General features: G+C 50.7%; 1 protein-coding gene across 2 annotated transcripts; it reads left to right on the top strand.

The window, feature by feature from the left end:
• Positions 1-1,227: 1,227 nt before the first annotated feature.
• Positions 1,228-15,011, top strand: ERRFI1 (ERBB receptor feedback inhibitor 1). 2 transcript variants are annotated; one of them, XM_032495107.1, is made up of 4 exons: positions 1,228-1,404; positions 11,270-11,463; positions 11,577-11,650; positions 12,418-15,011. In XM_032495107.1, exons 2-4 carry the CDS (start codon positions 11,342-11,344, stop codon positions 13,590-13,592), a joined length of 1,371 nt encoding a protein of 456 aa, XP_032350998.1. In that variant the 5' UTR covers positions 1,228-1,404; positions 11,270-11,341; the 3' UTR covers positions 13,593-15,011. The 2 variants fall into 2 exon arrangements, with proteins under 2 accessions (XP_032350998.1, XP_032350997.1); XM_032495106.1 differs by having other exon boundaries at positions 1,229-1,404; positions 11,574-11,650.
• The last annotated feature ends 774 nt before the right edge of the window (positions 15,012-15,785 follow it).

Raw genomic sequence — 15,785 nt, 5'->3', positions numbered from 1 at the left:
ATCTCATTCCATATGTTAAACTACCCCAATTAGGTAGTGCTAAATGTCTAACTATCGGGGCATTACTGCTGAAATGCAAGAAGGGCCTCTGAGGAGACCAAAGAGGTCAGCTGGAGGTCTCTGGCCTCTACTCAATAGAGAGTACCATTCAGGGGATTTGTTCTAGTTAAAACTGGAGGGTTTCTGTCTATTTGCTTTTTTTCTTACTTTAGTTACTCTTGGTTTGTTATCATTTGTATTATTTATTTTACGGTTAAACTATAAGCCTAAGTTGCATCACCGGCGCCCTGAGAAACCTCCTCCCGCGGCGCCTGCTGGTGTTTTGTCCTTGGGCATCAGTGGCTGCCCTGATGCCAAGAGATGTTGAGGTCAGCGTGGGTCCATTAAGTAAACACGGGACTGGGGACTCGAGCGGACGCCAAGATGAGGGTGGGGGCTCCTTCTGGAAGCCCGTGGGCGGCCCTATCGGGTCCAACTGCCACCAGTGCCTGACCTCCATCTGCAAACACGTGGTCAGAGAGGTGGCTGGGCACTCTCGTGAAAGGCCCTCACCAGCATGGCCTTGCCGCCACTCACCGTCCCACGCTGCCCTTCCCTCTCCCGCGCTGTCTCCTGATGTCCCACACTGTCCCGCATGTCCCTCCCTCTCCCGCGCTTTCCTTTGATGTCCCACACTGTCCCTCCCTCTCTCGCGCAGTTTCTTGATGTCCCTGACGTCCCCCGCCGTCCCTCCCACGCCCGCGGGCCTCGTGGTGAGCGCGGGGCCTGCAGGCGGCACACGCGGCCCCACGGAGGCCGCCCCCGGACACTCCGCTCGCCTTCTCCCGGTGCCCTCGACCCGCTCGTGCGGCGGCCGGCGGACAGAGGGAAACAAAACCCACCCCGGGGCTGGAAACGACGGAAACTTTGGTTCGTGCAGGAACCGCGGCCGAGGCCGGGCGGCCCGCACACTTTGGAGGAAAATTCAGGGTAAGGGGTTCCCAGAGCTCGGCAGCGGCCGCCCGGATCCGTTGGAGGTGGGGCGCGAAGACTGCGGCCGCCCAGAAACACGTCCGTCGGGAGACAAAGGCGGCTTCACCGCAGGGCCGCGCGTCGCGGGTGGACCCGCCGCGAGCGCCTCGGCCGCGACATCGCCCCTTTAAGCGGCTTGCGGCCGGGATTGGCTGCGCGGGGGAGGTGGGGCGGTGAGCGGCGACGTCACGGCCCCGCCCACTCTCTATATAGTGAGGCGGCGGCGGCAGAGGCGACGGCGGCCGAGTGCGAGCAGGGAGCGCGAGCGGCAGCGAACGGCCGGCGAGCGGGGAGGCGCCTGCGCGGTGGCCGGGCCCCTGAGCCCGCGGCGCTGAGCCAGCCGGGACGGACATGCGCGGGAGGGCGCCGTGGGGCAGCGGCAGCTCCGCGGGGGTAAGGGGCCTGCGGTCCGGGGGCGGGGAGGGTGGCGCCGCGCCCCTCGGGGCTCGGGGCGGCTCCCGACGCGGGGCGGGTCCCCAGGGCGCGGGGAGGGTCTCCCGACGCCGAGTCTCCCCGGGACGGAGGGACGGACGGAGGGAGGGGCCGGCCCGGGGCGCCCGGGACGCGGCTCCGGCAGCGAAGAGCCGGGGTCCTGCGCCCGCGGGCTGGCGGCGGCCTCGGGCTGTCTCCTCCCCACGGGGGCTGCGCTGCCCGGTCCACACCGCGCGCCCACCAGCCCGGTCCTGGAAGCTGCAGGCGGCCCGGGATCGGCACCGGCTCCGACCCGCGCAGTCCCTCTGCTTGGTCTCGGCGGCCACGGTCATCCCCAGTCAGTGTTCCTAATTCATCCGAGCAGCTCCGTGCCCTCCTCCTCCTCCTCCTCCCAGGAACGTGATTCTTGCTCTGAATGTCTTAAATACGGCCTCAAAGGGAAAGGAACTGCAGAATTCAATGTCGGAGACGTGAACGCTTATTGGATAGTTCTCGTGTGTGTGTATTTATACCTACATCATAGCCTTGTACAAATTAGATGACTCCTTTACCATGATTGGTACTGCACTGGTGCTTGCGAAGTCTTTATTAGGATTTCGTCATTGCTTGAAAGAAACCAGCCTCTTACCTGATAAAAAACATGAATAGATTGTTAGTCATAAACTTAAGTGCAGTCAGAATAGAGACTGTAGCTTTAAAAGAGATGTGTTGGTGACTTTAGGTACACCTGCAACACAGGTAGGGCAGGACTGGTTTCTAGGCAACTGTCAGAGGTGAAGAAAGGTGAGGTTAAAATGCCTTTTTTTTTTTTTTCCTCCTGGAGAACAAGTGTTCTGCAAAGTTTTAAGCTTTTATAAATCTGTTAAGAATGCAGTGGGCATAGGTTTGTTGAGACAGAAACATGTAAGTTAACCATACCTAGTGTTGCCTTTTTTTAACCACATTTCTTTTTTTTCTAATCTTTGTTATTTTATAGTTGTAAGTGAAGTTTTAGTTAAACAAAGGCATTTTTTGTTGTCTGTTTCAATAAATGACCCGATTTTGCGAAGACCAAAATAAAAGAAGTCGGTTTCTTGTTAACGTGCTATGATTGGTTATCAGTATGTTATCAACCAAGCTCTTTTCCAGATATCAGCAAATTTGAAGAGAAGTACATACAGGTTTTAGTGCAGTTTGGACACTCTTTGTCATTGCCCTCACTTCACAGAGAGGTTCATTTTCAGCTGTGTGTTCCCATAGATACTTACGGATAGATGGGAGAGATCTGGGGCTAACAATTTATAACCCAACAGATATTAGATTGTAAACTCCTTACGGGCAGGAACTCTGCCTCATACAGCTTCTGTCTTACACAGTTGATAATTGATGATTGATAAATGCAGGAAAGCATGTTTTACATTGTAAAGCTGAGCAGGATTGGACCAGTCACTGATAAGGATCGGACAGCAAATCTGGTTTTGTTTTGTTTTTTCAATGGCTCTTAGGAAATGTCTGAATTATTCATATTTTTGATAGGTAAAAATCAGTGTTTTGATGCATTGGGTTTACTGCTTTCAGTTCACAATAGATACAAGTCGCTCTCTTTCTGTGAGATTTAATTATACTTTGGCCTTGAGTTTTTGTGTGAAAATGACTCTTCACTGCTGCTTCTCAGAAGTTGAACCAGATACTACTTCCTTTCTGCTAATACTAATGGTAGCTTTTAAAAGCAAGTCACCTAAATTACAGGCACAGTCGAACATGCTTGAAACTGACCTGAATGTCTGCATACCATCGGGTTGCTTTAGGAAGATGAGCAGAGGAGGGAAAAGGTGGTGCCGAGGGTAATTCCAGGAATTTGAATGTTGCAGGCTCCCTCTGCCAGAGAAACAACTCTGCTCTTAATCTAAATACATTTGAATTGGTGCCTCACCATCAGGATTCCTTTAGCATCCTTCAGTGCTGGTGTTTGGCCATGCTTTATGAAAGCTAATGTATAACTCACTAGATGAATGAAATCCATTTGTGGCCTTCTGGTATTATTTACACAGTATGAACACACGCTTTGTAAAGACGCTTTGGTGAGTTTCAGGGTTCTGTATGTGAGTTACTAGCTGAATACAGAAATTCATTTTAAGGTAAGGGAAAGTTAGTGTGGGATTCAGATTTCAGAAAAGAAAAAAGATCCTGCAATTTGGAGTCATTGTTGGTACTCCAGTCTAACTCCTTATGCCATAAAATAGGGCAGTATTACTCAAAGGCCGTTGAATATATTTTTAAAATACAGGAGTGTGGCTGCATGAATGAGCCCTTTTCAATGCCAAAGTGCCACAATTCAATAAAACATTACCGTTTAATAGAGGAAACATTCAGGAGGTAAGCTTTAGAAGACATTGTCCAAAAGCTCTTGTTAGACCCCCAGAATATGAAACCTGACTAGTTACAGATTGATTTTTTAAAAAATACTCTAACCCCTCTGCAAGGAACACGCTTCTCCTGACCCCTCTTAGCACTGCCTTTCTTTCATCCTTTAGACTTGAATTTTAAAAGTCACCTGAGAGCCTTCCCTAACCGCCTGTGTAAATAGGTTCTCGTGTCCTCTCGCTGTTCTCCGCCCGTTTCCTTGGAAGTGGCCACCGTCCACGGTTGCCTGCTTGCTTGTTACCTCTCTCCTCGCTGGACTGAGACTTCCTCAGGCAGCATCCCGTCCCTTTCCCTTTCCCCTGGTGCCATGTCTGGTGCACAATCAGCATTTAATAACCATTTGTGAACATAGTTAAGCCTTCCCCCCTAAGAACCCCTAAGAATGCATGAGCCAAACACCCCAGGCTGAGTTCGTTTTTCATCTCTGCCATTGATTAGCGCTTGGGTCCTGTCCTCTGGGTCACTTTCCCCATTTGTGAACAAGAATGTTAGGAGGAGGACTGGGGCTGTTGCCTAAAATGAAGCTACTCTAGAAAGGAGAGGCAGTGAGAGTGTGGCGGGGAAGATGCCAGGCTTACAGCGCAGGAGAGCTGCGCTGGCCTCTTGCTGACAAACCTCACTTCATTTCCTCCTCTGCAAAGTGGGGATTATAATCCCTGCCTCTTCTTACAGGGATGTTTTGGGGATCAAGGGACATAACATGTTAGAAAGTGCTTTGTAATTTGTGGAGTGTGTTCCAAATACAAGATATTCTATTATTAAATCCTGGATTTTACAATAGAGCCTGGTTATAACTCCACCATCAGGATCCACGCTGCAAATGTATTCAGAGGAGGCCCGTTGGGTATATGTAGTGACGCCATTCTATAGGTGAACACAGACCTGTGTTATATTGAATACTACGTTGTAATGGGTTCTAGGACGGTGGGGCATCAGTGTGTCACTAAAGGTTGAGGGTTTCAAAGTAGTCTTAGAACATAGAGCTGATACCTTAACCCACCCTTTTTAGAGGATACATAGTGCAAATCTGCAGGTAATGACTCTTACAGGGGAATTTGAGGACTTTCATAGGCTAAGAGTGACCCAAGAAAAAGTATTACCAGGCAGCAAATCCCCAGAAAAGTCTGTCTGAGCCACCCTTAAAGCTTGAGCCTTGCAGTGGTCAAATCCTACCCCAGTTTAAGAGCCTAGAGGCGTGGAGAGCAGCATGGTGTGTGGGGAGAGCCTGGCGTCGCCTCGGCCCCACCACTGGCCAGGCGTGACCTGGAGCAGGTTACTTAACTCTGCGCCTCCAGCTCCTCCTCTGTAAATGAGGGTAATAGGAGTCCCCCACCTCTCAGGGTTGTTGAGAGGATTAAATAAGTTAATACACGTAGAGCACTTAGAACAATGCCTGCCACGTAAGTGTCCGATGAAGCAGCTATTACTCTTGCCGGGTTTGTGTTCCTGGTAACAATCCAGAGTTACCCATCGGGTGACTTAAACGCTCATTAAATGAATTTGAAGTTTTAAAGACTCGCTTCCCATCATCAGACTGTTGTGTCCATTGTCATTAAGGTTGGAATAGAAATCACGTCTCTTTTACAACTAGAAATCTATTGTGTGCATGTGTAAAACGACTAATATTTTCCATCCTGTGTGTGTGTGTGTGTGTGTGTGTGTGTTTGTGATGCCCATGGGAGTTACTCCGTAGGAAAAGGACCAGGGAGGTTCTGCCGTCACTGAAGACCTCCAGGAGACCAGGGGATCCAGAGGCCGGTGATGACCGGGTAGTCAGAGGAGTAGGTTTTTTGTTAGCTTGCCGTTTCTTAAAGTACTTAGCTAAAAAATATTCCAAATTTTTCAAGTCATCATGTCACTTAGCTTTGAGCGTGACGGCGTGAAGTTAAAATATTTTCCTTGCTGCCTCAGTTTTTACCACCTACAAATGGGCCATCAGGTGCCAGGCGCGGGCAAGGGGAGGAAGGCCCGGAGCCCCGTCCCCGCTGCGCTGGACCACACGCTCCTCCTGACTGAGACCTTGAGCTTAGCTGCATATTATTAACTTAATATAACACATTTTTAAGTCACCTATGCTTTTTTTTTTTTTAAATTGAAGTGTAGTTGATTTACAGTGTTGTGTTAGTTTCTGGTGTACGGCACAGTGATTCAGTTAATACTTGTACATGTATCTACTTTCTCATCACAGGCTATTACAGGCCATTGAATCTAGTCCCCTGCGCTGTGCGGTAGGACCTCACTGTTCTTCTGCTGCGTACGTGGCAGTTTGTATCTGCTGATGCTCTGATGCTCCCGGTGGAGCAGGACACGGACGGGGCGGGGGGCCTCCCCTCCCTCGCCACCACCCCATTCCTTTCCCGCATCATAGCTGTTAAAATGGAATCGGAGAAAAACTCCGAATGAGGGCCTGTGCCTTTTGAAGACTCTTTAGTTTTCAGGGAATAAACTTGGGTCACATGGCACTGTAATTAATAACTGTCATAAACACTGACACTGTGAGGTGCGTGTCAAATCGGTAAGTTCTCTCATATTGTTAATAAAAGTTAAAGTTCCACGAAACAGCTGAACTGAATCCTCAAGGCGAGTAGCTCGGCTCCGAGTGCTGTGGACACGAGTCACAGTCAAAGTGGCGAGGCCTTGGCTTCTTTTTTTGTTCTCCCAAAGGTGATTATTTTAGACATTTTGAAAATGAAGATAAGTTGATGTGGGGAGGGTCTAAAGTCATGGTGTTCACCATGTTCTCGAGTCAGTTTCTTTTCACAAATTTGGGCTCTAAATATAGTTACCTCCTGTCTCCCTGGACATTGGAAATAGTTATGTAGGTAATTGTTAAATGCAGCTGAAAAGACTATTTATCACCCTGAATAAACAGAAATCAGGTTCTTAAACCAGATTGAAAGAAGGAAATTACATCACACTTAAATAAGGAAGCACTGGGCAGAACTGGATGAGTTGTATGACAAAAATGTGCCCCTCCTCCTTGAGTGGATTGGTCCTCGGCTTATTCATGAGGTCTGGTGGCAAGGTGAGCATATCTAGGTTGCTGTCTTAAGGGAGCCTAGTCTTTTCAAGAACAGTTTCAAAGAGGCCGTCCTCAAGCAAAAAGCATGTGATTTCACCTTAATACTAAGAATGTGCAGTGTGCTTTCTTATGTAACTTTTTTTTCTTAAGGAACATGGCCTTAAATTTAGCAGCGAAAACACACAGTAGGTGCCTTATAACCCGGAAGAGAAGAGAAGGTGAAATTCCTTGTTTCTAGAAAGCACCATTGCTCTAAGTAAACATTGAGTAGCAGAAGCCAGTTTAGAAAGTTGCCTTGTTACCCGTTTAAGCTTCTGATTTTTGCCCAGTCTCAGACTGCCCAGTTTGAATTTGGGGAGTGAATTTAATGAAAGTTCCCTGCCTGCTCCAAATCCTAGACTTACTCTATTATCCCGGGGCAGTGTCCGCACACAGGAAGGTTTTCCCTCCACTGATTTATACTCTACTGTGAATCTTCCGTGTAATTACTTTTTTTTTTTAATGAGATGAATATTTTCTCAAAATTCGCATAAGTATGTATCAGAAAAGAATGAAGCCAGGATCTGCGGAGGGCTGGGGCTGGGGGCCAGGGTTGGGGGCCAGGGAGCCACCCTGGGAAATCAGGATGATGGACAGGGAACGGGGTGCAGCACAAAATAATCCGAGACCATCGAGACACTGCCCTGGCCTCTCAGAAGGGCGCGGGTCTGTGGAGACAGTGGCATAAGGGATGGTCCCGAAGGCCTCACTGATCTCTGACAGCATAGAGGAGCAAGGGCAGGAAGAAGGTGGAGCCAGACCGGGCAGCTTTCCCTTAGAAGCCCTCCAGGACCCTGGAGCGGTGGACGATCTTAATTCGAGCTGTAGTTTGGGAATACTGATCCGGCCAGTCGGGTGGAAGGGGGATTTTCAGACCCCAGGCAGATGGGTACCAGTGAACAGGAGGAAGGTCCATTAGAGAAATGACGCAGAAATAGGCACCGGAACTTGGGAGCTGAACGCAGATCTCCCGTAACTCAGGTGAAGAATGGTGCCTTGAGGAGTAGCATGGTCCTCTCAGAACACAAACTGGTCCGGCAGGGGGAGGGGGTGAAGTAAGTGACAGGAGGAGTTTGGTTTGCAGAGTTGGAGATGCCAGAGGGCCATCCAAGTGGAAAGATAATCACCAGACAATAGGAAATGCAAAGTGGAGGCTCGAGCCAGGGCTGGAGTCAAGATTCGGGAGCCGTCAGAGCCAGGCTCAGAAGTCCCCGCGGGGCCGGGTGGGAGGCAAAGAAAGGCAGGACGGCCTGGGGAAACACAGGGTTCTAGGGTTTGTTGTTTTTTAATTCCCCTTGAATTAAACAAAACCAAGTAATGTTAATGGGAAGCAGTAGTTCCCATCTGGAATGAGTACTTAACCACATTTTTGACAGACTCGGAGGCTGAAGAGTAGGTCATGTATTTGAAGAGTTACTGTGTCCAAAGTTCCTTAGATCCCAGTCTAGACCATGCTGCCCGGATGAACACTAGCTGTCATCTTTTTGCAGTTCCTCCCAGAATGCCGTCTCCTCCTTGGAGCTACTGATTTTCCCACATAGATACCTCTTTGCAGTCGGTTCCCTAATGAATTGTGAGGCAGAGCTAGCTTTAGCCACAGGAAACCAAATTCGAAACACCGCAGCGTTAGTTACGTTTCACTTGAAGACTGTGTTTCTTTTGAACATGAACTTGACCAAATGGATTGATTCCCACCCCTGACTCCAGGGAGTGCGCGTGCGTGCGTGCGTGCGTGCGTGCGTGCGTGTGTGTGTGTGTGTGTGTGTAGTATAAATATATATGTAATAGTTGCAGAGTTTGGGGAGAGGTGTAGAAGGATTTCAGGTGGTTCCAAAACCCTCAGTTTATAGTCTGAGGGACACCCTCTCGAAGTTTGCTCCCAGGCCCCCTGCAGGCTTGCCCTTTTGCGTCTGCAGTTGGACATTACTTTCCGAAAGGAGAGAGCGCACAGCGACCCAGCCCCGGGAGCTCCGCGCAAGCCAGTAGGAAGTGCGGCCGGTTTCATAACACGGCCCATTCACAATTCCCCATTGAAAGTGGAGGCAGGTCACCTGCTCTGAATGCACAAAGACACTATTGTGGCCACAAGGGAGCTGCCTTGGTGAACACAATTCTTTTTATACTACAGGATTTTTTTCCTCCAGAAAGCTAACAAGTCGGTGATGGAAACAATGACTAAAAAAAATAACTTTTTCTAGAACGCACAAATAATGTTAAGGGGCCATTGAAATGGAAGTTTAGGATTCCGAGGCAATCTCAGCCCAGGCGATAGTTACACAATCATCCTGTTGAAAGCTGAGATTTAGATGGCATTAGGAGGCTGACACACAGTAATTACTGGTCGTTCTCGTCAGCTTGCAGACAGGTGGGGGTTGGGCCTCCAGAATCCCCCGCAGCGTTTCCCTGTAATCGGGACGGGTGATCTTCAAACGTGTGCTTTCAAACCACTTAAATGCCATATTCTCCTTCCTATCTGGCCTTCCATTTTTGCATCACCACACTCCCTGCAGCCCTCCTGCCGGTGCTTGTAGATTGCTTTGAAAAAGCACCACAAACTGCAGGGCAGGGACAGGGAGGGAGGGTCTAGCAATTTTTTCGAAAACTTGGTATTTTACATTTTTCTTACAGCTTCCACCTGATTCTGGTGACGTAAAAATACATTGGTTTTGCTTCTCATCTAAAAACCCAACAGTGAGGAAGACGTCCCAGTAATTTAGATCTGAATTGATGGATTCTTCCCCCCTTTTCTTAATCCCATGTCTTTAGAGACTGACTAAAGAAGGATAATGCTTGACCATTTGAAATAATATTTTAAAGCTGTTTAAATCTCTGCCTAGTATATTGAAATAGCTGACTTGGGGAAAGTAAAAAGCTGAGAGAATAGGTCATTGGGCCCCTTCCTCCTTACTTTGTCACTGAAACATTACTCTCTCTCCATTCCTTCTTATGTGAAAAAAATGAATATTGCAAGTAGTTTTTTAGAGCCTTAGCTACAGAAGCCCTGTGCCTTCAGTGCTGTTCACGCCCAGGCGACACTGACGATGATAATAATCAGGCGGTATTGTCCAGAGCTTCATCCCCAAACGCCCGCTTACTGAGCACCTGCCAGTGCTCCAGGTATTGACAATGAATGACTGGGACATGACCCCTTTCCTGGGCTCACAGTATTGTTCTGGCAACAAAACGATGCCCTGTATGCCCCTCCCCGTGTCCCAGCACACGTCCCACTCATCTGTGTCATCCTCTGTCCTCAGCCCAGGGCCCCCAGCTCTCAGTCTGTGCAAAAATATTTGTCAAGAGAACACGAAAGCGTCATAAAGCATATAGACACATCGCCAGAGGGGTCAGTGTGACTCGGAGAAGTTGACAGACGATGTCCTGAATTTACTCTAAGCAGACATGACTATCTGAGATGGCAAAGACGGATGCGAATGAACACCTCTGTAATGAATATGGAAAGTTCACCAGAGGCAGTGGCGATGGGGGACTCCAGAACACCTGATGAGGGCATGGAGGGGCCCAAAACTGAGGAACCACTGGCTTAAAAAAAGTTGTACTTACCTCGCCCCTGTAACCTGTGCCTCGCAGCTAGGCGGGACAGAAAAGACGAGGCACTTCACGAGGGGGAATGCGGGGAATGCACTCTTAAGTTTGCCTTTAAAAGGGGGGAGGACGCTGTCCAGGCCTCCGCTGAAGCAGTCATCCTGCAGAACTTGATTTTTACGGGAGGATGGAAATTAGTGTCTTTGTATATAACTCTTTCTTCATTCTCGAACAAGTGATAATTGGAGACCTTGTCTTCCCGTGGCCCACCCTGAAATACAGAATCCAAAGAAATGCTAGGCTCCCGGGTAATCTGGGGCCGTCCACAGACTCTTGCTTAATCAAAGCGTTGGGTTCAGTGACTCTTAGTGCTGCAGTATTGAATATGGTAATTTCCGAAATTACCTTTTTATCCTGGGGGAGAAGGAGCCCCACGCCCTGCACAGCCACACTGGAAGGTCGCTTTCCCGGGAGGCTGGAGGAATACTTGTTTGCTTTGGCAAGTGAGCCTGGTTGGCTGTACAGCTGGTCAGCTCTGCAGCAGGTCTGCCGTAGCTGGCGACGGATTATTTCTCATTTGCTGAACACGTTTCAAATCTTGGATCAGTATTTACCCCCTCCCCAATTAATTATTTTTAATGTCTGCTTTTAAATACCCTCATGAAAAGGAAGAATCAGTGAATGTAAAAGTGTCAGAATTGAGTGAGAGTCCACAATTGAATGTTTCTATTCAGCAGCCCCCAGAATTACTCCTCTTCACTAGTCCGGCGTGTTTCTGAATCATTTCCTTTACTCGCTCTTCCTTGTCACACCCTCTAGGGAATGAAAGCAACTGGCTGACTACACATCCCTGGGCTTCACCAGTTTGAAGACATCCCCGAGTAAGGCACCATGTCCACGGCAGGAGTGGCTGCTCAGGAGGTCAGAGTCCCATTAAAAACCGGATTTCTGCACCATGGCCAAGCCATGGGGAGTCTGAAGGCCTGCTGGGGCAGCCGCAGCGAGTTTGAAAAGTAAGCTGAAGACAGGACGCCCCTGGGATCCATGGACGGCGGTGCTGGAAGGAGGGAGAGGAGGTGGCTCCTGCCTGTTTCTGACCAAGATGTCTCTCTTTTTCTTTCAGTAGCTTTTTAAATATTGACCCAATAACCATGGCCTACAGTCTGAACTCTGCCACCCCAGGCCACCTGACGTCCATCGGTAGGTGTTCCAAAAACCCCGGCGGAGCTGGCGCTCAGAGCAGAAGCTGGCAGCCGAGGGTGCTGGTTTGTGCTCCAGTGTCACTTTCTGCCTGAGGAAGTGACTGCGCTGGCTCCAGGAGGAGTCTGACCCCTAGTGGCAGCAGACTCCGCAGATGACCACGTCTTTAGACTTGTCTGCCCGCTCCTGAGTCACCCATTCTTCATGCCACTCATCTGTGGACGCGTGATTTTCTAAAATTAAGAATGAAGTTCTCATTTCCGTTCTGATCTCTACTTTTAGAAGCCTTGGACAGGGCCTCTCATCTTTCTCACTAGCACTGAATGCTTGTTTGAAAGTGGGAAAGTAAATGAGTCCCTTATTGCCGGGGGCCGCGTGTCGGCCTGCAGGCGAGGCCACCGGCCGGCAGCCCGCGTGGGGCAGGGTGAGCCCGGGCCTTCTCTGTCCTGCCCTGAGCGCGGCGCGGCCGCCGCGTAAATTACACGCTGCACACCTTCTGCCGGTTCTGCGCACGTCACCCGACCTGTCTGAGGCGTGGGGGTGTGCGCGTGCACATGTCCAAGGCAGAGAGAGGAGATAATTTGTTCTTTGAACCAGATCATGTGCGTTCCCAACCTCTGGGCTCTAATTACCCCCGCGGTTGTTGCCTGGGTGTTCCCCGCGCTCCAGTCTCTGAGAGCCACCGGGGCCTCCGGCGGCCGGGGTCTGGCCCCACGGTGGGTAGAGGGGCACGGTCGATCTTTGCTAACCTGTCGTGTTCCTCGTAGGGTCCGCGTCCAGATCCGCCCCGATGCACAGCAGCCACTTTGCAGAAAGTGGCCCCTCGCGGAAGCCCAGCCTGCCCCCTCTCATCATCCCCCCGAGTGAGGGCTGGGGGCGCCAGGAGGAGGAGCCGGTGGTCTGTGGTTTTAAGAAGCTCTCAGTGAACGGGGTGTGCGCGGCGACGCCTCCGCTCACCCCCATCAAGAACTCCCCGGCCCTCTTCCCCTGCGCCGGCCCCTGCGAGCGGGGCTCCAGGCCCCTGCCGCCGCTGCCCATCTCCGAGGACCTCTCCCTGGACGAGACCGACTGCGAGGTGGAGTTCCTGACCAGCTCGGACACGGACTTCCTGCTGGAGGACTGTGCGCCGGGTGACTTCAGGTCCGACGGCCCGGGCCGGCGCAGCTTCCGTGGGTGCGGGCAGATCAACTACGCCTACTTCGACACCCCGGCCGTTTCCGCGGCCGACCTCACCCAGGCGCCCGACCACGCCGCGGGGGTGCCGGGGGCAGACCCCGCTCCGCCCCAGGCCCACCGGAGACTGAGAAGGTCGCACTCGGGGCCGGCGGGCTCCTTTAACAAGCCAGCCATCAGGGTTTCCAGCTACGTCCACAGAGCCTCCCCGACCTCCGACGAAGACAAGCCTGAGGTGCCCCCGCGGGTCCCCCTCCCTCCCCGGCCGGTGAAGCCCGACTACAGGAGGTGGTCGGCCGAAGTGACGTCCAGCACCTACAGCGACGAGGACAGGCCTCCCAAAGTCCCGCCGAGAGAGCCTCTGTCCCGGAGTAACTCCCGCACCCCGAGCCCCAAAAGCCTCCCGTCTTACCTCAATGGGGTCATGCCCCCCACGCAGAGCTTTGCCCCAGACCCCAAGTACGTCAGCAGCAAGGCCCTGCAGAGACAGCACAGCGAGGGAGCGGCCAGCAAGGTTCCCTGCATCCTGCCCATCATCGAAAATGGAAAGAAGGTGAGTTCGACGCATTATTACCTGCTGCCCGAGCGGCCGCCCTACCTGGACAGATACGAGAAGTTTTTTCAGGAAGCAGAAGAAACACACGCCATCCAGCCGCTGCCCGCCGACTGCGGGGTCGTGTCAGGCACGGAAAAGCCAGACTCGAAACTAAAGACGGACATGGGGGGCCACGGGAAGCGCAAACATTTATCCTACGTGGTTTCTCCTTAGACTCTGGGGTCCGGGCTCGGCAGAGCTGCCGTAGGAGCAGACGGTCCCCCAGCAGGTGTCCAGCAGGATCGAGGCCCACAGGAGGGAGGAAAGAGCTGAACTCTCCGCCTGAAAGACGAGGGCTGGGAGCGTCGTGAGGCGCTGTCGCGTGAGGACCACGCTCGGTCGTGTGAGCATCAAGTCTGTGACTTAAAGATGTGATTCAGGGAGAGCAGGAGGGGGACTTCTGTGCACGCACGTTATATACCTATGTATTCACTTGTGGTGTAATCATAGACACTAGTTGCAAGTTAACCCCTTAGTTACTATCTTAGAGTAATATATATTCAGAATGAGAAAAGCTCAAGCTGGAGGATGGCTCCCAAAAGACTGAAAATAGAGCAAAGGGAAGCAAATACAGTATTGTTTAGATCAGAAACATTAAAAAAAATTTTTTTTGTTTAGTGTGAAGATTTCTGAGTCTGAGGCCTGTTATATTTTTGTTTCATTTATTTTTTACAGACAGTTCTTCACGGAGGGCAGGCCGTCCATCCTGCCTGTGATTTAACCTGCCTTGTTTAAAAATCGTCCCAAGACCCAGAGGCTTTAGGTCCTGCTCTCTGTTTTGTTGAGGGGAGGGATGGCAGCATGTTTGGTACCATAGTCCCACCTGTCTATGTCTCACATCTTGAAAAATGGGACAAGATAGAATTAGTAAATCATTTTTCCTTACAGTCCCTGCTTTACTCCCCCCATGGAAACTGTGGGGCGCATGGATGCCCAGGGGAGAGCAGACTCTTCACCAGGGTTGAGGATGTCAGCTGAGGTGATGAGGAAGGTCAGCCACGTGACTGGGGAGTATCCATGTGGGGGTGTGTGTTGTGTTTTTGGCTCTGGGTTTTTTCTCCCCCCTTTTTTAGACTGTCTGAATAAACAAATACAACACAAGCTGGCCTTGTGTTGCTGGTTCCTTTTCAGTATTTCCTGGGGATTGTTTGGTTTTTAAGTAAAACACTTCTGATCAAGAGCCCAGTAGGTCACATCAGCACCTGCTTGCAAGGCCCACGGCCGCTGCTTCCCTCGGATTCGGTGAGACACAGCACGTGCGCTGGGATTCTCACACCTCAGCTGTGTTTATCTCGTGCGCAGAAGCACAGAGCAGAGGCGCGCGCTCGCTCCCGGAGTCGCGCGCCGCTACAGTGTTCACAGGTAAACGACCTGTTTACGGTTGAAACTGCTGAGCGATACTGTTTGAGCTATTTAAAGCTTTTATTTTAGTATGAACTAAATGAAGGTTAAAACATGCTTTAGAAAAATGCACTGATTTCTGCATTCTCTGTACAGTATTGGACAAAGGATTTTATTCATTTTTGTTGCATTATTTTGAATATTGTCTTTCCATTTTAATAAAGTTATAATACTTATTTATGACACCATTAACAACGTTTCTTGCCTAAACTCTTATAAAATTTGATGTCTTGAGTAATAATGACACTGGCCAGTTTTAAGCACCAGGGAAGGTTCTGTGCAGTTTAATATACACTTGAAATGTACCGTCATTCCCTAAGATGACAGATAACTTGAGCAGTTTGTATTGAAATACACAAACACACAGTGAAAACGAACTGTTTGTATTTGCCTTTAACAACTAAGAAGGTGAACTTGGACTGGTGCTGGTCTGTTACTCTCAAAATAGGGTCCACCTGGGGAGGGGCGTCCCACCCCAGCGGCTGTCACAGGAAGGCTCTGGTGAGGGCCTGATGTGACTCATTTTGAGTTTTAGGACTGGGTCCCAGTTGCTCTCGGCCCTTGGGGAGGCTCTGCTTCTTGCTTGATGTGAGGCCCCCAAAGGAAGCCCAGCCTCCCTGGCCGCTCATGGAGACAGCGAGTCACACCCCCAGAAGGCGGGAGTGAGCTGGGATGCTGTTTGCCAGGGCATTTGTCCCGTGTCACCAGGCCCTTTGCTTTATTCTCTTCCGTTTCCTCTGTCCTGTCACTGAAATCCAGCTGCCCTGCCTCCTGCTCTCAACACGCCCCCGGTTCTCTGCGATCTGAACCGCACACCTGCCTGGGCTCGGTTCCCTCCAGAGTCGAGAGTGAGGCCTCAGAAGAAGTGGAAGATGTGGGCTGAAAGTGCCACTCCGCCTCTTTCTAGTTCGGTGTCAGGCGGACCCTTCGAAGTCTCTACCTCAGTTCTCCCACTGATGTAAGGGG

This window comes from Camelus ferus, chromosome 13 (genome assembly GCF_009834535.1).
Source record: "Camelus ferus isolate YT-003-E chromosome 13, BCGSAC_Cfer_1.0, whole genome shotgun sequence".
Taxonomy (NCBI): Eukaryota; Metazoa; Chordata; class Mammalia; order Artiodactyla; family Camelidae; genus Camelus; species Camelus ferus.
This window is presented reverse-complemented; position numbering and strand designations above follow the sequence as displayed.

Bases quoted from the DNA above. Each gene is read 5' to 3' on its own strand.
- ERRFI1 (XM_032495106.1), top strand. From the start codon at position 11,342: ATGTCCACGGCAGGAGTGGCTGCTCAGGAGGTCAGAGTCCCATTAAAA. The intron at 11,464-11,573 runs GTAAGCTGAAGA...TTTTTCTTTCAG, and splicing joins AGCCGCAGCGAGTTTGAAAA to TAGCTTTTTAAATATTGACC. The intron at 11,651-12,417 runs GTAGGTGTTCCA...TGTTCCTCGTAG, and splicing joins AGGCCACCTGACGTCCATCG to GGTCCGCGTCCAGATCCGCC.